At 41.6% G+C, this 25,088-nt stretch overlaps 1 protein-coding gene and 1 pseudogene across 1 annotated transcript; one reads left to right on the top strand and one right to left on the bottom strand.

Annotated features, from left to right (window-relative positions):
- Positions 1-7,732: 7,732 nt before the first annotated feature.
- Positions 7,733-9,238, top strand: LOC145121513 (uncharacterized; annotated as a pseudogene).
- Positions 9,239-15,118: 5,880 nt separating this feature from the next.
- Positions 15,119-17,090, bottom strand: LOC145121079 (uncharacterized). The gene is made up of 5 exons (XM_079056858.1): positions 16,962-17,090; positions 16,752-16,893; positions 16,483-16,682; positions 16,308-16,395; positions 15,119-15,936 (listed from the first exon to the last, which is right to left on the bottom strand). Exons 1-5 carry the CDS (start codon positions 16,968-16,970, stop codon positions 15,257-15,259), a joined length of 1,119 nt encoding a protein of 372 aa, XP_078912984.1. The 5' UTR covers positions 16,971-17,090; the 3' UTR covers positions 15,119-15,256.
- Positions 17,091-25,088: the final 7,998 nt, after the last annotated feature.

Consider the following 25,088-nt stretch of genomic DNA (forward strand, 5'->3'; position numbering starts at 1 on the left):
CTATCGCTATGCTCCAACACTTATACCTATGCCCCATCCTGAAAGTTCCAATGTTGCCTCGGTAGAGAGTCATCTCAGGGAGAAGTCGACTGTCATATAGATTTCGAAGGACAGTCAAGGGCACAAGTTAGAATGAAGCAATATGAGGATCAACATAGAAGTGAGAGGGAATTTTCAGTTAGAGACTGGGTTTTCTTGTGATTCCATCCCTATACTATAGGCTTTTCCATTGCTGCTAGACAAAAAGACCCAGCAAGCATCAGCTCTTCCTGAGAAGGATTCAATCCAGCCCCTGCGACTTCGTCTTCCGCTCATAAGTAAGCTCTTCTCCACGACATATTTTGACTCTGATCTTCGCTTCCTTCATTCGGTTCTGGTTCTTGGCTGAACCAGTAGGTTGGAAACCTTTAAAGCAATATGTTGCTTTTACGCTCAATTATAAATGAAATTCGTGCTCAGTTCAAGTCAGCATGATCTATCTCTTATGCAAGGTTTATTGATGAAGGTTACCTATTATTTATTGTAAATCTATATTTTTTATATAAAGTAAAAAAGGGCGCTCTCGTGCAATGCAATCTAAACAAGACAAACTTACAGAATCAAAGAACCTAACAAATGTAGGCGGAATACACTCATGATCTGCTTCACAAATGGGAGATTGGGTCGAAATCTATTTGTGAGATTAAGGATCGGCATATATTATCATAAGCATAAACATAAGTGAGGAGACCTGATTCAAATTAAAAAAGAACCTCTAGGAAGGTACCCTCGGCCGCGTATGACGGAGGACTTTTTTCCTCTTTTCTTAAGAATTTATCTGATAGGAACAGGCTAAACAAAAAGAAAAGGGGCTGTTCTTCGTCGGGATAGGGGCCTGTTGACAAAATCCATGAGTAGGACTGACTCCCTTACATAGGTCTTATGTTCAATCCATGAGTAGCCTGCTCTTCTTTCTTTTCAGAAAGCATTTTTTGAAAGTAACAATTCCATTCAGTTGGGTTTCGGAAAACTTTCCGTCGGGGCCTAACATCAAAGGCGCAGGTTGATCTCTATGGCTGAGGCTGCAATTCATTTTTACACGTGGGAAAGGCTTACTCTACTAGAGGCTCGGCTTGGTCTCGCTCCCTTCCCGTACTATTCCTCCCTACTAAGAAAAGAGCGATTGAGAATCTCGAGAACCTTTCTGAACGTCTGTCTTCGCGGGGCGATTTAAAAAGGAGTATATCTTTCTTGTAGTGCCTTCCATTCCACTATTCTGATCAAGAAAGAATCTCTTCTGAACGACCAAGTCATAATGAGATTAAAAACCGATGCTTCCTTGGCCGTGTGGAACATGGATTAGCATTATGTCATTCCTACAAGTGATCCCCCATCCAGGATTGGAAAAAGTGCTATATGAGGACTTCGAGATCAAATGGAAGATGTTCATTTCCATTCCTCGTGAGCCAAACTTAAGCCCCGGGAGCTGAGGTGAAAGCAGGGAGAATTCCCAGCCATCTGCGGTTCTTAACCGATTCACTCTAAACGTGTGCTGTTCCAATTCCAGTAGCGGAAGATAGGGTTACCGTACATACAAGAGTCTTCCAGTTCTTAGGGAAGCTCTTTCTTACCAGTCAAGTAGTACAACAGTTGTCTCTTATCTTATAACCCGGCGCGGCGGGTCGCCTTTTTAATTCAGTAGATAGAAGAAAGTATTAGATAAGGAGTAGGTGAGTGAGTCCTCGCTGACCTGAGCGATTTCGATCACCTAGCAGGCCTTTTCTTTGGTAGGTAACATCGCCAAAGCGTATCATCAGATTTGAATACGAAGGAAGGAACTCGGCAGAAGATCGGTCTGCAAGAAAGGCCTACTTATCCACGGATTCATTGACAAAACCGCCGTAGGAATGGAGACCTTTCAATAGAGCGGAGGCGAACTGATTAACGAGAAAGAGGCCCTACTCACTACAAAGGAATACACCACAAGATCGAACTGCACTCATGACTCTCCCGCATCAAGTTGACCGCCAGACTGGAGCTTCGTAACATGTTGACGAAGACCTCCGAACTGAGGGTTCGGTCAGTACAAGAGACTACTTTGTCTCCTCGGAAGAAGAATAGCCCCGCTCTCTAGCCGACTGATCCCGTTGATCAAACTGGGAGGGAACGTGTCACATTAGAGGTGAATGATCAGAGGTGTCCTCTAATCACTCCGATGATCTGGTCCCTCTTTTAGTAGGCTCAGCTATGAATATTCATGAAAAAATGAATGCCTCTTTCACAGCTAACCCTATTTTCTTAATGCCGAGACTTTCTCTTTCATCGAGCCCCGAGCTTGTGGTCCTCCTTTGAGTTTGGGTTCAATTGGATGAATCTGTCAAGTCAAGGTCAACGTACGTAACAGCAAGGATGGTGCATCTCCTCTTTCTCGTTCTCGCTCGGGAGCGCTTCCGCTGGTCAACTAGCATGGTAAGTAGGTCCATGCAGCTGGCCCCGGATGTACCCTCACAATAGGGGAACCGGGTAACCAAGTCGCGATCCGAATGAATGGTAGTTCGTTAGGCCTGTATTTTTTTCCCAGAGGTGCTGGTTCGAATCCAGTTCGTGACAACCACAAAGCCTTTGATCATAGAATATCGTGGGACTCCAGCTAGTAAATACGGGGCTCTCGCAGCTGCACTTTTTTTTATATGATGCATCGAATTCTTCCTCTGCTTTCAGTAAAAATACCAAAAGCCTATTCTCGAGGCACTCTTTCTCTTATAGCGCTCTTTCCTTCCCTTCGAGCTAGCCGGAAAAATCCATTTCTTTTGTTTGTAAGAGAAAAGCCGCTTATTCCATGAAAGAGGAGCGCATCGGAGTCATGAACAAACAAGAATAGTCACTTCCTTATCTACGCTATTGACTTTCCTCCCCTCGTGGGAAGTAGCAAGAGCCTTTATCTAATCTACTATTGAACCATCTCACCTGAAAGTCAGTCGCTACCTTAAGGCATGCCTTGACTCCACTCGATGGGACATACTTTCCTAAAGAGAAGACGAAGAGGATGACACTGGGGATCGTTCTTACTTAAAGAAATTCCCATGAGCTGCCTTGAGCTGGTAACTCAAAAATCGATGATTCTTGGCCACTGACTTACTGCTTTCACTCAAATGCCACTGATGCGTAAGACATTCAGTTGGACTACTTTCCTTCTGGTAATGCCTTTCCCTGTGGTCACCTTGCCCTTCTACTTACTGGCTTGGCTATTTCGAAGGATTCGCTTCGGCGGGTGATTTAACTAAAAAGGAATTTTTGAAAGTGGCACTCATTCCTTGCTTATTACCCCGTAGTAGGATATTTTTTGACAATCGGTCGTAGGTTCCTTGGCTTGGCTAGGAACCTAGTCCCTTCTTGTGACAACAGAAGAGAAGGAATTGCATTTTTTCTCTCTTTTTCGCCTTTGGCCTGTTCAAAGCAAAGAAGCCACTACCAACTATGATTTCCACGAAATGCTAGTAGAAGATCCACTATTTACTTATTTCTAATAAGATAGGACCATCGGAAAGAAAGTCAAGTCGAATCCCGTGCTTTCGGGTGATTCTGCATTCAAATGTTACCCACGTGAATGCTAGTCGAATCCGTATGCCCAAACCACATAAGATAAGATAAGCAGCTAGATCGATTCCAAACATGTGATTAGTAGCTGATGCAGAAAAAAGAAGAACAGCTTCTTCTTCTATGATGACATCTGCAGCAGATTCAATGGCCTCGGTTTACACATTCTTTACTTGAAAAAAAGAGTGAAGTTAGAAGGATTCTCGTCAGAAGGTCAGGTCAGAAGTGGATTCCCGGTACGACACTAGGCTATGATTCCCGGGGAGAGAGAGAACTCTTATAAGAAAATAGGCCTTGAGCCTGCTTCATCGCCTTGACTTGATTCGGGTAAGTCAAAGTAAGGACTTTGCTTTTTCAAATCCCAGACAGGAAGGAAGTCGAAAAAAGATCTGCTTCAGGATCAATTGAAGCAGAAGAAAAGACCTTTTCCCCTTGGGGAATGAAAAAGATCATCTTTCTAAAAATGAAATAAGACGTGTTCACTCTGTAAGAGTCGTTGGTCTTAGTCTTAAAAAAAAGGAGGAAGCCGGCAATAGCACGGTAGCAAAGAGCAAAGAAAGCTAATCGCGCAGAGAGAGCAGCATATAGCGCGAAAGAGTCCAAATACAAGAAAGGCAGAGCGCGAAGCTTGTGGTCCGTTCCTTTCGCAACTATAGCGGAACTTGCCCGAAGGAAATCTTTTATCTTCTTGCCGGGAAAGAGTTGATTACCAAGTTCGATTACCATAAGTGGAAGTTCAAACCTTATATCTCCGATATAAAGGATATAATGTCAGAAAAAAATAAATTTTGGTAGATAGTATGGCTTGACAATGTCGAGCTAAGACTATCGCGAATTAAACATAGGGTATGTCTCAGCCTTGACTATGGAATCTGATTTCCTAGCGACTATGTTCCCCTTTTTTCCTGCAGTCTTTCCAGCTGTGGATCCTACAATTCCCTATGAAGCTCCCTGACAACCCCTTCAATCCATCTTCATCTTGGCTGGCAGCCTAGATTGAGCCATGGGACTGATCTTCCCGTTGGATTTACTGCAGCAGTACTCACAGTGAAAGGTCAGCGGAGGGCATAGCAAAATTGCTCACCGAGATGACTGGACAACCTATCGACCAGATCGCACCAGCGGAGCGATTAAATGCCTCTTTGAAGCGAATTCCTTTGAAGTAGTTAGTGCTCTAATTGAGTGATCCGTGGATCATAAATGATGAGTGTAGCTTAATTTAGCTGATCTCACACTGAACTATAAATAAATAAGTGAGTGGCTCTTTATAGCCCAATGGCTACCACCAGAAGTGCGCTAAGTTAGTCATAGGGGAACCCCAAGTTCTTTCTCCGACTCTATAAAATAAAATTGGATGGCTTGCTTGCTTTTTTAGCTTGCCCCCTCTTTGAATGTGTACAATTCGAGCAAGCAAATGGCTAGCAGGGCCGAGGAACCACAATGAATGGGACGACAGAAGTTCCACAAGAATATGAGCAGAGAGATATGTTCTTCTTCGTGCATGCAGGTATGGTTCCTGAGAAAACAAATATCTATTAGCGAGTTTCGCCGTACAATATATAACCCGGGACTGGCTGAAATGAATGAATTCTCATGGTTTCCGCGGCCTAATAGGGTGAGCAGCGTAATGGGGGCGGACGACGTGAGTGAGAGCCCAAACCATAGCGGCTTTAGAGACTTCTCTCTCGGCGATGAAAACGTTCTCCGGGAGGCTTTCCTTTCTGCTTTACTGTGATTTACCCATAACCATCAGCGGCAAGGATTATGGACGATGCCAAACCAACCCAGGTACACCACAAGTAGATACGGTTGGAGAAGTAGATCCTATAGAAACAAAGACAAAGCCCGAGGCAGATCCAGACGCGTACCTAGGTGGCACAACATCCCTTCGAGTTGCTTGCCACCCCTTTTATCCTTTCTCCCTCCTTCGGTCGCCTCCTTACCTTTTTTGCTTTCTCACATTGACTTGTTTCTGTTTTTTCACTTCTTTTCCTTTGATTCAGCTGTATTAGTAGCTGATGATTCCTTTTTTCCAAGTGTGTCTGATTGGTATCACTCGCATAAGATTTTTCCTTTATTTGTAGCGGCCATGTGGCATAGTCCATATTTTCCTTCTATTTTTCCCTCAAAATAGAATATATACTTGCCTTTGTACTGATTTGAATATATGTAGGAAGGCTTAGTGGAAGGGAGACACCCTCTTCAGAGGTGCCCAAGGGGCACAGTCTCTGTCTTTGACTTGGCCTTCGGCCTTGAGAACACAATGATTTCAGACTTTCTCTTTTCCGAGCCTTACTAGGCGCGTATTGCTTTCTTGTCTTTTTTAGCTTGAGGTCTATATAGACGATCTGACTCTTTGTCAAGTGAGAGTAAGGATTCTCCTATTGTGATAGCGGTTAGTGAAACGTGCAAGATAGGGCCAGCTAGGCGAGCAGGGTCAAGAAAGAAAACAAGTCGTAGGCAGAGATGACTAAGTGAAGAAGGCCCTACCCCTTATTCATTCAAAAAGGGAGCAGCAGAGAGAGACGTTCCCAAAAAGCACCTATCCGTGGGAGACAGAAGATGAATGGGGAGCCGACTAGAAGACAGATAAAGGAACAGGCTGGAGCGGGGCTTTAGGAAGAAGGGGGCCGGAGATGGACTTGGATGATGGAAAAAGCGGTCTTCCTCGCTTGCTCCAATGCTTGGTGAATCAGTCAATGGGAAATTGCTAGCGATCTCAGAAGCACAAGGAAGTAGAAGAAAGAAGGCCCGCCAGAAAGAGGGGAGACCCCGGAACGATGTATGAAAGAGACTCTTGAAAGCTATCGAAGTGGACAATAGAGTGTTGCTTCTTATGATGAAGCCCTCAATGTTGTGTGAAAGAGTGGCGGGGAATGACTGGGCTCAGGAGTAAAGTCAACATAGTGTGGAAAGTGGGGTCGACCTTCTAGTGCCTTGTAGGGAAAGAGAGGTTCTCTAGGCAGATAGAGAAGGAAGGGTCAACAGAGAAGAATGTTGAAATGAGAGTTGCATTTAGTAGCGTCGGCGCCTCATCCAAATGAGACTTGGAAAGCGAGATAGGGCCTAACTGGGAGGCAGGAAGAAGACTACACGAGTGGTTCGGGACGGAATCTCTTTGACTTTCTGGTGCCATAGCTTCGACTCCACCCCAGAAATAGTAATAGGAGGGAGCCGCTACTTCACCGGGAGATCGTGATGAGGCAAAAGGGGGCTTTATTATAGTCCTCTGGGTCGTCCACTAAGTGAGTGAAAGAGGTCTCATTGGGAGAATTAGGAAGAGAGAAGGCTAGCCTCCCACTATGTGAAAGAAGAGCTTTTTCTCTCATATTCACTTCTATAGAATATATATAATAGGTAGTTCGCTTAGCCGCAGCTAAAGCCATAGATCTTGCCCGGGATGCTCCCAAGGTTCATCGGGACATTTTTTTCAACAACTGAACTAGCATCACCGTTCTTAAGCCTAGACTTGTTTTGGGGTTCCAAACCTCCTCCTATTGCCTTTACCCAGCGGCAAGACGCTTAGTTTTGTCGGAAATGGAATGCTTATTCCCCTCTACTATGCGGGTGCTAAGACTAGGCGAAGAATTAAATGAATCAGTTCGCTTGACCAACCCGAGCCTTCGAGCCTATAGTTCTATTGATTTGGCTAACATCCTTTGATGACAAGCCGACCAAAGGAAGACGCACCGGGAGCCTACTTCTATCTCATCAGAAGCAGTCGCATAGGCTATAGAATATAGAATCACACCTTCTACTCTATCAGCTACTCTAATTTTGAGTTGGTCATAGGTTGACAGTTTTTGGGGCTCACTTTTCGGGTCAGAACTATTGGAAGACGAAAGATAACTTATTTAGATGAATAGTGTGCTGATGCCTTCGTCGATACGAGAAGCAAATTGTTGTGTGGAGGAATCAATATCTCGACATAAGCCAAGAGGCAGATCTTGTGCCACTCCACCTGGTCGTATGACACTGGCATGCATCCTGGCTCCCGAGACTCTTTCATAGAATTCCAACAATTTTTCCCGTTCCTCAAAAGCCCACAGGAACGGAGTTGATGCTCCCACGTCCATAGAATGAGTAGTTAAATCAAGTGAATGATTTGAAATTCCAGTTATTTCACGGAATAACACTCGTATATATTGAGCTCGTAATGGTACCTCGCAATTCAAAATTCTCTCTACGGCTGAAGAATGAGCGTGTTCTTGGGCCATCATAGAAACATAGATAGGGTCGACGACGGAATGAAGAACGAAACTTTACGACATCTTTTTCGTACACGTTCACTTGCATCACATACACAAGTGCTCTCTGAACCATGCAATAAGGTCACCCATAACACGGCTCTCCCATTTGAGTTATCTTAGCCCCCAACCATGCTATTCAATAATCTTAAAAAAATGGCAGCGTAAGGTAACAACTAGTATTGAAAGTTGGTCGCCTTTGGAAGCGTTCGCTGGTAACCAAAGTGTCTCCTTCCCGCAACCACTTTGGTACTTTGTTTATAGCTTTTTTAGGTTATGCAATAGAAGGGGGCTTGCGCTTGAATTGAAGTAGCACCTTTGGAATATGATTAGGGCTCCTAGGTGGCGCGTTCGTGGAGGCAACCCGAAGGAAGAGCAAAAAGAAGGTTGGGTGCTTGTGGGGCAAGGCCACCCGGCCTCGAATAGGAGGGGGCTTAGCTCTGGATCCTCCCTGCTTGCAGAAATGAATGGATTAGAAGGGGGCTGGATTCTCTATTTCCGGGCCGGGCGGGAGGTGAAGACCATAAGAGAAGATTGCCCTCCCGGTAAGGAAGATGGGAAAAAGGTGTTGTCATCTACTCGACCAGTTTCCCGAGGCGTTGGAAATCCAGACCGGCTCAGAGAATCACTGGTGCTATTTAGCCCTTCGTTTCGACAACAAAGAAGTCATCTTTGACGATTTCCCATTCCTTCCCTGCCGAGCCGCCTCTCTTCTCCATTCGGTGCCTCTGCCTTCCCTTTCTATAACATAGCCAAGCGCCCTCCTTTACAATCACTAAGAAAAAAGAAATACCAATCAAAGCCCTATCGTATCAGTACATCTCTGTGATTTTTCCGACCCCAGGGGACTTTACTCGACCCATTCCCCAGTCTCCCGCACTGCTCAAGTAAGTAAGCGACTCCGTATGAGGACCTCCTTCCCTTCTGCCCACTCTCTGTTCACAAGGTTCTCAAAGCAGAGGAGGAAGGGTGGGCAGCAGGTACCACAAGCCCTCTGTCCCACACATCTATCCAGAAGTAAGTGTAGTTCACCGGTTCCACCGAATGCTCCTATCTGTCGGCAAAGATCGTGTGAGTGTGCAGTTATGCTTCGGATGCTTCGACATAGAATAGATCGACCCAGTTCCCGTTCTTTTCCAGTGCACTCGCTTTATCTCTCCAACACACAAGGAAGGACGTGGTGGGAAGGAAGGAGCCCTAGCCTCTGTCTGGCCGATCATTCCGCTGGCATCTCGCATTCACGCCCCCGTTTGACTGCCGCTCGGGGATGTAGTTGTAAGAAATATAGATTTACTCATGAGGGGGGTCTAGGCAATTACCTATCCTCCTCCAAGAAGAATTATGCTATGCCCCCGATCCCTAGAGAGCAAAAGAGCTGCCTGGTGATCCCTAGGTTGCAGCACGTTCGGTTGTGAAATCCTCGCGCCGCTGCCGCCGTTTCTAGGACCGACCGACGCCTCACCTGCACAGGTACCTACCTAGTGTCGGTCGCACATTCAAGGGTCTTCGAGCCTGCTGCGTATGATTATCCAGCCTTGCGGCGACAAAAGGATTCTAAGCCCCCCCCCCCCATGCTACAGTTCCCTGCGGTCCGAACCCGGTGCCGCATTAGGTTAGGGAACTGGGCGATAATAGCTCCTCTGCATCCCAAAGCGCGATGCCCTCCTAGGCCCGCAACACTAAGTAATCCAAGCCAACCCACATTACTCACTAACGGTGGATAATCAAATTTCTTAGACATACTAAATACAACTCCATGAATGAGCAAAATGAAGGTTGCATTAATGATAAAGATCTCTGGGGAAACCGCTAAAAAAAGATTGAACATGTGGGAGGATCCGAATGAATTTTGCTTTCATTTCCCACGTATGGAGTACTTAGTGACTGACGTTACGGTCTCCCGCAGGTAGGCTGCACGCGGATAGGAAAGCATAGTCCCACGCATCCGTTTGTAGATCGCGGGACTATGCGGAAGAGCCTTCTGAGGGGGGTGTATCCCTAAGGAAAACCTTCTCCTTTAATAGGCCGAAGGTCTCGGATTTAAAATTCCTAGACTGTAGGTCTCTACGCATTTGAAGGAACTCCCCCAAGGACTCCTTCCCCCTCGGATTATCGAGGGCTCGAGCCCCCCGCCCCAGCCAATCACCACTTGGTTGCATGCCCGCCATCTCCCGGATGATATCCACCTTGACCTCGAATAGGTCATCGGCGTTGATCCGGGCTAGATATATATCTAGCGACGAAGGCACTGTTTTGCCCGACAGGAGGCGGCCCTCTATAGAGCGGACCGAATCCCCTCCTATCACTTCCTCCGGGCCATATGGGTAGGGGGTGTAGGGTGGAGTCCGAGCTCCCGGAAGAGCGGGAGGCGTAGCTTGTTCCCCTAGAAGCGGTTGATTTACCGTTGAGGTACTATTACTACGCCCGGAACTCGCTGAGTCTTCCATCATATCCTCGGTAAAGGTAAACCAATCCGAATGGGAAGGTACGGCTAAAAAACTCTCGCCGGCGCTAAAGGCAACCGGAACGCCAAAGGTAATGAAAAAAAAGGTACTGATAACAAAGATAAAATTCAAATCAAGGGGAACTTTCGTGTAGTTTTTAATTCGATGTAACTATTCAGATTTTTTCGAGAATAAATCATTCTCTTAATAGATCTCGTCTTGTTCCTCAATATTCGAAGAATGCGGCGTTGTAATATTGTAAGTTTCCTGTTCCAAACATTTCCTTCAAGTAGACGACAAGTTTTAAATCTTAATGCGGGCATTCCTCCCTTACATGCATTTGCTTGCAACAGATTCTTACTAAGACCCCATAGACACGGTCTCGATATCTTCACTGTTGCCCCTTTTCTCAAAGCCCATCGAGAGGAAGATGAATGTCAATGTGCCATTTTCTTATTTCCCCTACTATTTACTCTTCTTCTTCACTGCACACTTTAGATAGATGTTTCCATCCAATCAAAGACGACGAAGCGCCTCTAATCTAAAGGCCAAAGAGTTCTCTTTGCGCTACTACGCATCCTTACTCATAGTATATGAAAAGGCGCTTATTCCATGAAAGAGGAGCACAGCGAAGTCATGAACAAACAAGAATAGCCACTTCCTTATCTACGCTATTGACTTTCCTCCCCTCGTGGGAAGTAGCAAGAGCCTTTATCTAATCTACTATTGAACCATCTCACCTGAAAGTCAGTCGCTACCTTAAGGCATGCCTTGACTCCACTCGATGGGACTTGCTTTCCTAAAGAGAAGACGAAGAGGATGACACTGGGGATCGTTCTTACTTAAAGAAAATCCCATGAGCTGCCTTGAGCTCGTAACTCAAAAATCGATGATTCTTGGCCACTGACTTACTGCTTTCACTCAAATGCCACTGATGCGTAAGACATTGAGTTGGACTATTTTCCTTCTGGTAATGCCTTTCCCTGTGGTCACCTTACCCTTCTACTTACTGGCTTGACTATTTCGAAGGATTCGCTTCGGCGGGTGATTTAACTAAAAAAGAATTTTTGAAAGTGGCACTCATTCCTTGCTTATTACCTCGTAGTGGGATATTTTTTGACAATCGGTCGTAGATTCCCTGGCTTGGCTAAGAACCTAGTCCCTTCTTGTGACAACAGAAGAGAAGAAATTGCCTTTTTTCTCTCTTTTTCGCCTTTGGCCTGGTCAAAGCAAAAAAGCCACTACCAACTATGATTTCCACGAAATGCTAGTCGAAGATCCACTATTTACTTATTTCTAATAAGATAGGACCATCGGAAAGAATGTCAATTCGAATCCCGTGCTTTCGGGTGATTCCGCATTCAAATGCTACCCACGTGAATGCTAGTCGAATCCGTATGCCCAAACCACATAAGATAAGCTAAGCAGCTAGATCGATTCCAAACGTGTGATTAGTAGCTGATGCAGAAAAAAGAAGAACAACTTCTTCTTCTATGATGACACCTGCAGCAGATTCAATGACCTCATTTTACACATTCTTTACTCACCCGCTAGCCTCTCCTTTGCTTTTTTAGGTTTCCCATGCCTTGAAGAGGTTAGAGAGGGATATCAAATCCCGATTGAAAGATAGGCATAGATAGTCTAATCAAGAGGATTAGGCATGAGCATACAAAATCAGTCAAATATGAGAAAGATAGATACGAAATTCGGATAAAAAAGATAGAGATATCAGAAATCCAGTATGGAATGCTAGATCAATCTGAAAGATGAGGCATGAATGCTAGAAGGCAGGGATAGGTATTCAACCAGAAACCTGAACCCTTTAAGTCGTTCCTATTATGGGTAAGTCAAGTTCAGTTAGAAAGTCCTTCCCTCTCTGCTCATCCTTCCCCGTTCCTAGCTTAGCTCTCACTATTGAAGCTCGTACGCAATGAGCCTCTCACGTTTCACTGAGATTGCTGTTTTGTCCTTCTCAAAAGCCTAATTCGTTCGCCTATGAATAGTCAGCCGATAAAAGTAGAATTCTTTCGCCTATAGGTAGCCAAAATCCCGGAAAAAAGGAACTTGATGATGTTCTTCTCCCGTCGTGGTCTCTATCTATAGATCCTAGACGGCGGAGACCATCTAACTATTCATTAAGAAATGCCTGAAATGCTTGCTTTAAGCCGCGTACGAAAACCCCACATGCACCTTTCACCCCTCGAAAATACCCTGATAATGAAAGTCAGCGCCCTTCGAATGGACAATGGGGGAAGGTTTGTCTTCCATGGTAGCTAGGTAGCCCCTCATGAAGGTGACTCGGCCCCGGTTGTAGGAAGCCCACTCTACAGTCTGACATGCTTTCCGTATCTAAGGTAAGGGGAATAATGCTAATCTATGTGCCAAGGAAGGTAGGCCATTAAGGGAAGTAATTCATCCGGTAGGTACTACTAACTAGAAGACATTGAGAAAAAGGGATTTTATCTCCCAAAGGTCGAGTCTCCTTCCTATCCTTTTCAGTCTGTTTTCACTTCCTCCATCTTTGGAATTGAATCAATAGTAGCAAAAGGAGGCAAGTAACTGATTAAGGAAAGGCATAAGTTTCATTTTCCAAGTAAGTTATGAAAAAAAGTTCTTATTAGCTTTCACCCTTTCTCCGCTTCAAAAGGAGCCGAATTTCAAGAACTTAAGACTTTTTAGACGGCCCTAAAGAAAGAAGTACAGGAGCTGAAGTCGATTTCCCAACAGAGAAGGGGGGTTGGACATGAATACGATTTGCGGACATGAAACATAATAAAGGCAGATGCCAAGAAGTGGGCAAGGAACTTCCATAGGGACTTGTAGTCTTTACTTCCTTTGGAGGCTGGGATAATAAGGGCTTCAGTTGTTGAAGAAAATGTCCCGATGAACCTTTATTCGCACTTTATGTCGCTAACCCGTGGCGGACAGAGCTAGCAGGTGACGGTAAAGGTACCTCCACATTTTGAACCTCGGGAGAGAAGGACGTTGATCGAGCTTTTCCATGCCTAGTCCCAGTTTTGGTTAAAGACCCAGAACGGGCTACATATCTATACTAATGAAGTTTTTATGTGAGAAAGTCAAGCCAGGAATTCCTTCTCTCATTCTGGTGCTTGTAAGATAAGACCAGTAGATGAATTAGGAAAGAGGGCATATGCCCGATTAAAGTGAAAGGCTGTAGTGAGAGCGACGGGGCTTACTTTCTCTTTGGTTCAGCTACTAAATAGATAAGTCATTTCTGCTCGACTATAACCATCGGGGTGGGGATGAGGCAGAAACACTTGCTGCACGTGATAATGCCACATTAGATAGAACAGTCCCCTATCAATGGAAGCCTTCGATGAAGAAGGTAAGTAAATGCTACTTAAGAAGCACAAGCACCCTTTTTATTCACTAAGGATGAGATGGTGCAGGAGCGGGTCGATGATGACACTGGGGAAACCCAGTCAACCAATAGGGGGGAAAAAATTCCATTCACTTGTTTAACTGCTAAGAATAATTTAATCTTTCTATTTTTTTATATAAGGTAGTAATCCCGTAGAGGCAAGGGCGAATCGAGTTAGCATCCTCGCCTATCCCTGCCTTTGACCTCGCACCGATGGCTATTGCCAGCTAACGCCCTAAGTTAATAAAAAGCAGCTGAAAGAGAATCCTAAGCATGATGTCTATCGCAGGGCCTTCAGTTCGTTCGCCTTTTAGCCCTTTTATCTATTATGAGACTACCTTCGCGCCTAAGCTCTTCAATTAGCATTCTTATTCTTTCTGTCACCTGCTGGAATATTCGACACGCGAGGAATAGCGTGAAAGGACTCTAAACGACTGGACAAGACAAACTGAGGCTTATTGCTCAATGGAAAGTGAACTACACAAGACGAAATCATAGCCCAATCTCTTTGCCATGTAGGCCCGATTTTCACCCCCTTTGGCAAGACGAAGAGGGACAAGAGGTTATTCATAGTAAAGATATGGAGAAAGACAGACAGTCGGGCCATCCCCGACTCCTTAAGTGCAGATGAGGCGCGAAGCGGCGAAGCAAGTGAATGCTAACTTTGGTAAGGTATGGAGTCCCTAGTCACTCGATATTCTTTTCGCGACAGGGAGAATTCATTCTTCTTTGGATGGACCAACCCAAACCCTAGAAGGCAAAGGCTGAGAGACATCCATCTCAACACATACACGAGCAAACATGGGATGAGCCAAGGCAAGAGTGCGCTCATCTGCACGAAGGAATCGTCCAAAGGTTCCCACAAGACCTTTAAGGTATGCATGACTCAAAAATGGCAAGGGAAGGTAGGGAAGCCAAATCCAAACAGCGGAGAGAGAGGATTCATATCTAGGATGAAAATCAGGCGACCAACGAAATAACATAAACAAGGAGCTGTCAATAATATGAGATTCCCTAGTCCATGCCTTAACCATATCCTCATGAGAGGAAAGGTGGATCATATTCACATAGGCCACTCATAAGAATAAGACGTTCACCTCGGTATGGTCTCGTAAGTCATTTTCCCAATTGACAATGGGAACACGTCCATTTTTATAGAAGTGAGAATCGAAATAAAATTAAACAAGAAAAAGGAAGTCTAAGAAATTGTTGGATCACATTCCCTTTGAAGTTTGAAAGGCTTTCATTTTTGAAAGACAAGTGCACATGTGGCTTTTCTCAATAATTTTTTTTTTTTTTTTTTTTTTTTTTTTTTTTTTTTTTTTTTGCAAGAGTACGTTGTGATGGTCTTAGTATGGTCTTAGTATTATATGAGTTTTACTTCAATCCTTCTCACGTAAAGCAATTAAATTAATAATGAGATGCCCATTTGTTTCTATCATATAAGACAAAAAGCATGCGAATTAGCATTATATATCAATTACAAAATTCTCTATTAATTTATACTATTAATAATAATTTACAATAACTATCAACTCATCGATCTACATACATTTCTGCATGACATGCTTATTATTGCCTAGCATACATCGTTGATCATGTCTGCATCACATGACTGAACAAGCATTAGGATTCTCCACACTGAATATATCGGTCTCTGAAGCACGAGGATTGTGGAGAGACATGGGTGAAGGAGGAAGCGGAGGCCCACGTAAGTATTCCATGACATAGCCTTCATTTGCATAACCATGCATGCTCGAAGAGACTGAAACACCATAATCTTGATTATGATAACTCTGATTATAGACAGGCATCGTGTATACATACGGATTATCATTTCTGTAATACTCAAATTTGTTTGCCACTTCTACATTTTTGCTCTGCTCTCCACCACCACCACCACCTACGGCCGTTTGTGCCTCATCGGCTGACTTTTTCTTTTCATTGCCACCACTTGGGGCTTTGGCTGTGATCACCTCATCGTCGTTTTTCTTCTTCTCGCCACCTTCAGTACTATTGTCTGTCGGTTTTCCCACATCGGTTTTCTTCTTATCATCACCATCGTTGCCACCTTCTTTCTCTTTTTTATCACCACCTCCTTCGACTTCGACCTTCTTTTCATCTTTTTTCTCATCAGTACCCTTGCTTTCTTCTTTCTTAGGTGGAGGGACCAAGTCGACGTTTCTTTTCAGTTTTTCTTTTAAGTATGGTATAAGTTCTTTCATATTCATTGTTCCTTTCACAATCACCAAATTCTTGTCATTTTCTACTTTTACCGACTTTACTCCTGTCCAGAATAGGAAAAACTATTAAGTACTTTAACAAAATTGACCAGTTTTATTGTTATTATTTGAATCAAATTAAAATAATAACTATAATTCAAGAATACTACCTAATGCATCATCGGAAAAACTTTTATTAATTTGCCACTAATAAGACCCATTATATTGTTAAAAAAAACTATTAAGAGAAAAGCATTTTGGAGCCTACAAACCCAACACAATATGTAATATTTTAGATGCATATATAAGCAATAATATACTCAATTTTGTCGTTAATTAAAAAGACAATTAACTCTCTTATTCAAATTAATAAAAAAAAACCTTTTCAACATTAAATAATGATAACAATATTATAATGAGAATTTTTGGTACTAACCATCAATCTTTGATATGAGTCGTTTAATTTTGTGTATGCAACCATCGCAGTGTAGTGGAATCTTCAACAGCACAGTAGTTGATTGAGCCTAGATAACCACCATTAAAATATAAATCAATCCTCCATATACCACTCAATAATAAAGAATAAAAACTATGTACTCAATTAATTGTACCTCTTTGGGTTTTTGGTCGTTGGATGCTTGTTTATCATCAGCTTTCTTTTCATCTCCTTCATCCTTTTTGGGTTTGGGAGAGATTATTTCCACCTTCTTTTTGGTCTTGTATTCAACCCGTTCCTTAATATACATAAGATTCACTTTTCCAGTTATTGTTAACTTGTTGCTCATATAATCAGCTTTCACAGTTTCAACACCTACATACAATAGATTCTTTGTGTCAACGAAATGCATGTGTAAAAATACAGTTTGATTCATGATTATACCTTCTAAGTGACGAATGGATTTTTTGATCTTTTTGGCACACCCATCACAATGCAAGTCGAGCTTTAGAACAATGGTTATTGGAACATCATCAACTTTCTTCTTTCCACTCTCATCAACGACCTTCTTCTCATTAGCTTCTTTCTGTAATAAAAATGGAAGCATGTAAGTACACTAGAAAGAAAATAAAGGCAAGGATTTTGAAAACTAACCTCACTCATTTTGATTAAAGATTTGAGGGTGGAATTAATAATTTTTGGAAATTGGAAGCAATTAATGGAGGGTATTTGCAGGGAGTTGGTTCCTTTCGCAAGCTCTATCCATAGCACACCATATATACACGAGCTTCAAGAATAATAACTTGTATTTAGAATAAAAATCAAATAGGACATGTGTACTTTGTTATTTAATATTATTCTCTTGAAAATGGAAAATTAGTTTTCATATTTTTTAATTTCAAAGATAATGCTTTCAAAATACGAGTCTTTACAAATAGTGAAATATTTTTATAATAAGAGTATTTTATTAATAATTTGTACGGAATATGATAAGATTTGTCTTAGCTGGAAATTTTGACATTTGTAGAATGGATGACCATGTTTGAATATAATTTGAAATATTAATATCGATTTTAAAAATTTTGATTTTTTGGAAACGGCAAATGATTAAACGGAAGCCTACTCGCATATTTCAACGAGCACCCTGGGTTCGAGCTCCTTTACAGGGCAAACTCAGCCCCATATAATTAATACTCTAGGAAGCCGATAAATGATATAATTGTTTCCTATAATATTTTGTATTAATCCTTATTTTTGTTATTTAGTAGTAACCATAGAAAGTAAGTTAAATGGTTTTTTAATATTTTGTAATATTTTTTCTTATATTCTGTTAGCTTTTTAATTAAATCTTTAGCCGATTTAAAAATTCATCCAACAAAATTAAATCCAAATAATTTTGCTTCATTAGACGACAGATGATTAGTGATTACCAGTGCCACTAAACCAACCATTCAAATTATTTGTAAAGATTTAATGTATAACTTTTAGGGCATGTATGTGACGCATGATGCTCAATTGTTTATTGTAACATCAATCATATATCATGCATGTATGATGGATGGCTGATGATGTTGGCACGTATGGGTTTTTGAATTCGATTAAGCAAGTGAGTAATATATTCTTATTTAAAGGGCAACTTTTATAACGATTTACAAGGGAGTGAAACCATGCATATTAGATTAAGCAAATTTAGTAAAATTCGATTCAAACGAGATCGAATTGTCTTTGAATTTTGGCTTTTTGGGTATAAAATATCATTGAATTATTTGGATAATTCAATGATCATGTATATGAAATACTTTTTTCAAAATCTATGTTTTCAACCCTTGCGCCTTGGAATATCATAATATTTGATTTGGAATAATCCAAGAAATTTATGTCTATAATCTAATTACCTATTATAAGGTAGCAAGAGAGCTCTAAGTGGGGGCGGGCTCGTAGTTTTATAATAATTCTTTCATTCCTATCCCCTCATAAGAGGAGGATGTCAAGAGTTTCGCTCAACGGCCTAAGGACTACCTGACCTTCCTGCAATTTAAATCCCTAATGAAATCAACTAGACGTCTAAGTGCACTAGCTCACTTCTCTATTGCATAAGGCTTCCCACATGACTTCATAATCACAACTAAGTTGCCTACTATGAGGATCTAGCGATTACTTCATGCTCACCTTCGTTCAAAAGAATATGCTAGGATAGTCCGGATCTAGCCTTAGTGTAGTAAAGACCATCAACAGGATGAACTCTATTTGAAGGAATGCGTTTATTCAAGTCTTTATTGAATTTGATATGCGTAGATTCGATTCGGAGAAGAGATTCTTTCTTGTAAGAACATGGCAAGCTAAGTTCAGTCATTCAAAACTGGCAAGCACCCGGAAGCACTAGACCAATAAGCTAGATCTACATACGGGTCATTGCATGTTTAGCAACAATTCCAAATTTCTGGTAAAATCTGAGATTTCAACACATAAGACTTTGTTTTGTTTTTGTGTTCTGTAGAGACAAAGGTTTAGAAAGAGGAATAGTCGTTATTTTTCTTATATCTATCTTCTACAATGCTAACATCTTAATTATATACCAAGATGATGAGAGTTTTTAAGGGTGGAACTTATCCACTTCGGATAAGGCACGTTCCTTATGTTTTGGCAGGAAAATTTTGGTATGGCCCATTTTCTCTATATGAATTATTTTTCGGGTCGAGGCACTGATGCACATCTAACAATGAAGCTTTGACCTTTCCTGCTAACCCGGGCACTGGGACCTCCTTCAAGGGCTCTGCCTCTTGGAACCCGCTAGGGCCACTGCCTCTACACCCCGTTAGGGGCGATGCCTCTTGGAATCCCACCAAAGGCGTTGCTCCCGGACCCCATTGTTCCCGAATCTTCACTTATATCTAGTTATCTGGGTGTACACTCTACACCTGCTGTCTCGAAATATAACCAAAAAGTACTAAGCTTGTCCCGAATAAAATCCTGACTATACTATAATATTCATGACACTAAAATCACCAACAATAACGCCACAACCTTCTTCCAAATCGCTTACTCTTTCATTTTATACTCAATGGATCTAAGACGTGTTAAAGGTAAAATTATAACTAAAAACCAAAAAGCAAGTCGTTGTTTGGTTTATTTGACCCCGACCACAAAATTTCCCACGTGGTGATAGTCACCGCATCTTTTTTTTTCGAATAACTAACACACACGCACCTACTATCATACTCCTAAATCTATACCTTTTGTCTCCAACGAGACTTGAACATTCAACCATTGACTTAGGGGCACATTTGCGTCAACTCCTTATATCGTAGGCTATAAGCCCTTTAATTCTATCTCCTCTTTATTCCAGTTTATTACTTCATTGGATCTGTATTTGAATCTATATCTCAATAAAGGGAAAAGATGAAGTCACAATGATCCATATCGAATAAAAGACAAGTCGGATATATTGATCCAAAGTGAATCCATATTTTAATCACTTTAGGGTGGAGGGAGTCGTTAGCGGATGAAGCAATTGGACTGATAGAACCATCGGTGGCTCGGTTATGAGGAGAGGCGGGACTGAATGAAGGCTCACATGTTGTGGCAAAGTTCTCTCTCTCTCTCTCTCTCTCTCTCTCTCTCTTGCTTTTGTTGTATTTTATGATGAAGGACTTGTACCAAGATAGTTTTATATGTTTTTAATTAGGTGGTGTAACATCCCGATGATGAGGTAATTCGATTTTAACCCTATATATGAAGAATATGGCATTTTGGCCCCTGTGCATGAGGAGGATTGCAAAATGGCCCATAGTGGCATTTTGGTAATTTTGGTCGAAGGCTTAGTATGTTGGGCGTACGCTTCGTACGCAAGGTGTACATGCAAGGGGCCTTGTACTTTGGGCGTACATCGCGTACGCAGGGCGTACGTGCGAGGGTTTCAAACCCTAAAATTTAGTGTGTGGACCCTATTTAAACATCTTTATGGCCCCAATACCTTCACCCTCATCGACCTCCATCTAAAAAATCATCCCTCTAACTAAACCTAAGTGAGAAGAGTGCACTTTGAGCTTATTTGTATGTTTTGGTGGTATTCTTGAAGAAGAAGAAGAAGGTGGTAGAAGGACATTAGAGCTTGGAAGAAGCTCGTATCTAGTATTCTCTACATACTAGAAACCTCCAGGAGGTAAAAAGCTCCTAGCTTGATCATCCTTTCTTGTAGATCTAGATATTCCTCCATTTAGGGAATTTTTGGTCCCAACCTTTGTGATTCTTGATCATGGCATGCTCTTGATCAAATAAGTTGTCCTTTCAGACCCAATGAAGGGTCTTGAGTCATAAAAATGGGATCTTGATGCTTAGTACTTCCCCATGCATGTTCTAGAAGGTCTTAAGGTGTTAAGAAGTCAGGATTTTTTGTATTAAGCACTTAATGGCAAGAAAATTCATAAAGTTGGAAACTTTATGACTCCCAGTGGTATTTTGGCCTTGGATCTGCATTTGGACGTAAAAAGTCGAAGTATTATGTTACATCCTCAAATTCACGGTCATTTTAAAATTTTGATTTATGCTTATTTAAAAATCAGAGTATCCCTTTTGAAAAGTAGTATTGCGGAATTTGTTCCCAGAAAAACATGATAATAATGTTATCAAAGCAGTTCACCCTATACTAGGCCTCTTATAATAGGCTACACCAGGTGATACTATCTATATGGCTACTTCATATCCCGATCTTTGAATATATATAGATCATCACTCCTGATCTCTTGCATTGTCACCTGCCTCATTAAGGATCATTTGGTATGCTCTTGCCTTTGGCTTTGGTGGTACGTGTGGCTTTGTAGCTCCTTCCCTATTTGGGCAATCTTGCTTGAAGTGTCCTTTTTCGCCACACTTAAAGCAGACTTCTCTCTTGTCCGTGCATTCGTCGGCATAGTGACCATTTTTCCCGCATTTGAAGCATGTCACCTCTTTAGAGCATCTCCCAATGTGTTTCCTTCTACACTTGTCACACTACCTTTCTTTATTACTATCCTCATACCTCTTGTTGTTGGGGTCAGACTTCGGGAACCTATTTTTCTTGTCAGATCTTGAAGATCCCTCAAACTTCCTCTTCTCGCCAACTTCATCTCTCTTCAGACCCTTTTCCCTTATCTGGATCTTAACATTCTTGGTTGCTCTAACAGATGTCTTCAAAGTAGTTGCCATTTTGACCGTTGGGCCAAAGTCCGTTGGCAATCCGTTAGCAAACCTATCTATCTTGGAGAGTTTAGTAGGCACCAAGTAGGGGAATAGTTTCATCCTCTTAGTGAATGCGGTGGCATACTCATCAACACTCATCTTCCCTTTCTTCATGTTCTGAAACTCGTTGTTTAGATCTATCAGATCTATCTCTGAGTAGTATTGCATTTTCAACTGCTCCATGAATGCTTCCCAAGACATCTGCATGGCTTCTCCTCGTGGAATTGTATCTGCCAACAACTTCCACCAACTTAAAACTCCGGTCTTTAGTTGTCTGACTGCAAAGACGGTCTTTTGCTTATCACTGCAGTTGCAGCTTTCAAATACCATTTTCATCTCGGAGATCCAGTCCATAATTTACACTGGCTTTGGGCTTCCAGAAAGACTTGGTGGTTTGGCACCCAAGAAGTTCTTATACATATGCCCATCCCTGTCAATCCCTCTGTTTGGGTCGTTCCTCCTGACCACTCAGGGTCCAACTTGACTCATAATACGGCTGTAGTTTCCATCCTCTGACAGTTCTTCATTCAGTTTGGACTGCAGAATAGGCACAGTAGGTTCATCCCTATTATTAAGCAGCATTTCTCTCATCTCCTCCCTTTGTTTAACCATCATAGCCCGAATCATTGCTTGGACTCCTGCCATCGTGATTGGCTCGGGTGCAGCTGCTATCTCTGGTGCACGCTCAATCACAGACCGCTGATTAGTAATAGAATTTCCATTAGCGTTTCCGAATCCACTTTGAGTTCCCACCATGTCGATCTATACACCAAATCAGACGTTCGGTGTGCAGTAACAAGAATTTAGATAGGGAAAGCTTTATGTATGATAGACATATAAATCTCCTTATCACTCCGAAAAGTTACATGCCAGTTCTAGTAGCGTAATTAAACGTTTAGAAATTTGAACACATAAAATTTCCAGATTCGGTCGGCAATAGACCATAGATCCAATCAACGATAGCATCATAAAGTATCACAAAGCATTTAGCACATAAAAGCATTTTACGCATCTTCCCTAAATAAGCTAATGCTTGTGTCCATTCAAGTGTAATACCTAAAATATATTAGACACACTCCTCACGATCATCGCTTAGCATTCTAAGTTTAAGTCAAGAAATATATCCTTATTCCTAGTTCACTTAAACTTATGCTCTAATACCAACTATGACATCCCCAAATTCACAGTCATTTTAAAAAAATTATTTATGCTTATTTAAAAATCAGAGTATCCCTTTTGAAAAGTAGTATTGTGGAATTTGTTCCCAGAAAAACATGATAATAATGTTATCAAAGGATTTCCGAAGAAGTGTATTTTATTTATATTAAAACTTTGGGATGTCATCGTCAATACAGAAACATAAGCATAAACAGACCTTACATTCATTTACACTAGTGATTTACATCTCCTTTAATCTCTTAGTGTAATGTAGCTTCGTATCGATACCTGTGATACAAATAAACTGAGTGGGTCAGGTTGGGAAACCTGGTGAGTATATAGGGATTTCAATCCCACAATGTTATATATATATATATATATATATATATATATATATATATATATATATATATGTATGTTTTAGAACTCATAATATATACAATTTCACCTCGTATAAGCAATTTTACCCCACCCCGTCGATCCTCACAATGACACGATCTATACTCTCGGATCTAAAATTAACCTCTTTACCTAATCCATACTCCCGGATCAGGTATGTCTGATCCATGCTCTCGGATCAATAACTATTCTCATTCCATGCTCTCGGACTAGGGACAATTGACTATGTCTAATCCATGCTCTCGGATTAATGACAAATAACTATGTCCTCTCCATACTCTCGGACGAAGGACGAATGACTATGTCTAATCCGTTCTCTCGGATCAATGACAAATCTTAAAGTTCAACGCTCCGTGTATATCTCACCCACACTCATAAGTAGGTACTACCTAATATCCATCTCAATTAATTTAGGTTTGTTCTGCATCCTAAATCATCATATATTATCATATATGCTCTTATCACGTATTTCAGGAAATAATAAATATTTCACACACAAACATATATTTAATACATTAATCAATACTTGTATTAAAATCATGTTCATGAAAGGGACTATGCACTCACTTGTTAAAGTGATGATTCCAGACTCGGACAGCGCTTCACTTCTAACAATTTTATTTCCTTCGACGAAACCTAGTATTATTACCACTAGGTTTTAGTCTAATATTTATTGCGACTACGAGCGATAATGTTTTATAAGTGTTAAATAATACTTTTCAACCACTATGTACAGACAGGGGTCATACATGAAACACCGAAGGACAGGACCATTTTAGCATTATAGCACTTCTAAAATCCAACAACCCTATGCGACCCTTCAAACTAGATTCCCCGTACCGCGAGTAGCTAAAAGATATTATAATAACACTTTGTATAATATATTTTATAATATATACATTGTTTATAAGTTCATAATAACGATATTGAACTTAAACATAAGCTATACTTAAAGTAGGGTAACATAACTCACTTACTAGAAGGTTTGGCTAGGAACCAAGCTCTGCCGGGGCAGAACTTCCGAGCCGAAAGCTCTTATTCTCGAAGCCTTCTGGCGCTCCAGGACTCGCCTCTTAGCACTTGGGAAGTACTAAGGGTTGGGAGGGATTTAGAGAGAAGTTAGAGAGAGAGAGAGCGAAAGGCTAAGGTGTGAAGAATATGGGAGGACCTCGCATGCTATTTATAGGAGCTGGCCTGTGCAGGTACGCTGGGTGTTCCTCGGAGCTACGATGCGCGTACCAGTACGTTGCGCGTACACGGGGGCAGGTGTCGCCTCCGCATGCAGGACCGTGGAGAACAAAAACAAGCAAGGGTCCAGATTTTGCCACGTCACGCTCCTCACAACAACATAGTCCCGACTTCTAAATTCTGTAAGTTTCACATACGAGCTCCATTTTTGACGTTCTTTATACCCACTCGTAGGTGGCGATGTATTCTACAAATTTCGTTTAGACTCCGTCAGCTAGTTTTGAATTTATTTTTAACATGCCTGGACAGGTAAAGTCTGTTAAAAATTCATAACTTTGTCATCCGACGTCCGTTTTCGAATGTCTTTATATCATTGAGTTCTTATTAACGAGATCTTCAATTCTCGTTTAGATTGTGTCGACCTAAAATCGGTCGATCTAAAATTCGAATTCCGGGTTGTGCACTGATATGTTAAATCTTAGAAAAATCATAACTTCCTCATACGAAGTCAAATTTGGATGTTCTTTATATGCACGCTCTCGGTTTAACAAATACTATGACTTTCGTTTAGATCGCTAAGGCTAAAAAGTATTTTATTGCAAACTTACTTTTTACGATTCCCGGTGTCGTGCCAGTTTTGCCGTAAAACTTCGACATGTCATAACTTCTTCGTTATAATTCGGATTTCAGTGTTCTTTATATGTACGAAACCCTTGTGACATATACTATAACTTGGTTAAGATTATTTATTCTAAATACCCTTCTATAAAAAGTCATTTTTTTACGCTTATTGTCTCTAAATTGACTAGCCCGAATCTA

Source organism: Lactuca virosa, chromosome 6 (genome assembly GCF_052849685.1).
Source record: "Lactuca virosa cultivar CGN04683 chromosome 6, Lactuca_virosa_CGN04683_v6, whole genome shotgun sequence".
In the NCBI taxonomy this organism is placed as follows: Eukaryota; Viridiplantae; Streptophyta; class Magnoliopsida; order Asterales; family Asteraceae; genus Lactuca; species Lactuca virosa.

Coding starts and splice junctions, on each gene's coding strand:
- LOC145121079 (XM_079056858.1), bottom strand. Junction 16,396..16,482: donor ACGACCAAAAACCCAAAGAG/GTACAATTAATT, acceptor GTGGTTATCTAG/GCTCAATCAACTACTGTGCT. Junction 15,937..16,307: donor ACTCATATCAAAGATTGATG/GTTAGTACCAAA, acceptor TATTCTGGACAG/GAGTAAAGTCGGTAAAAGTA.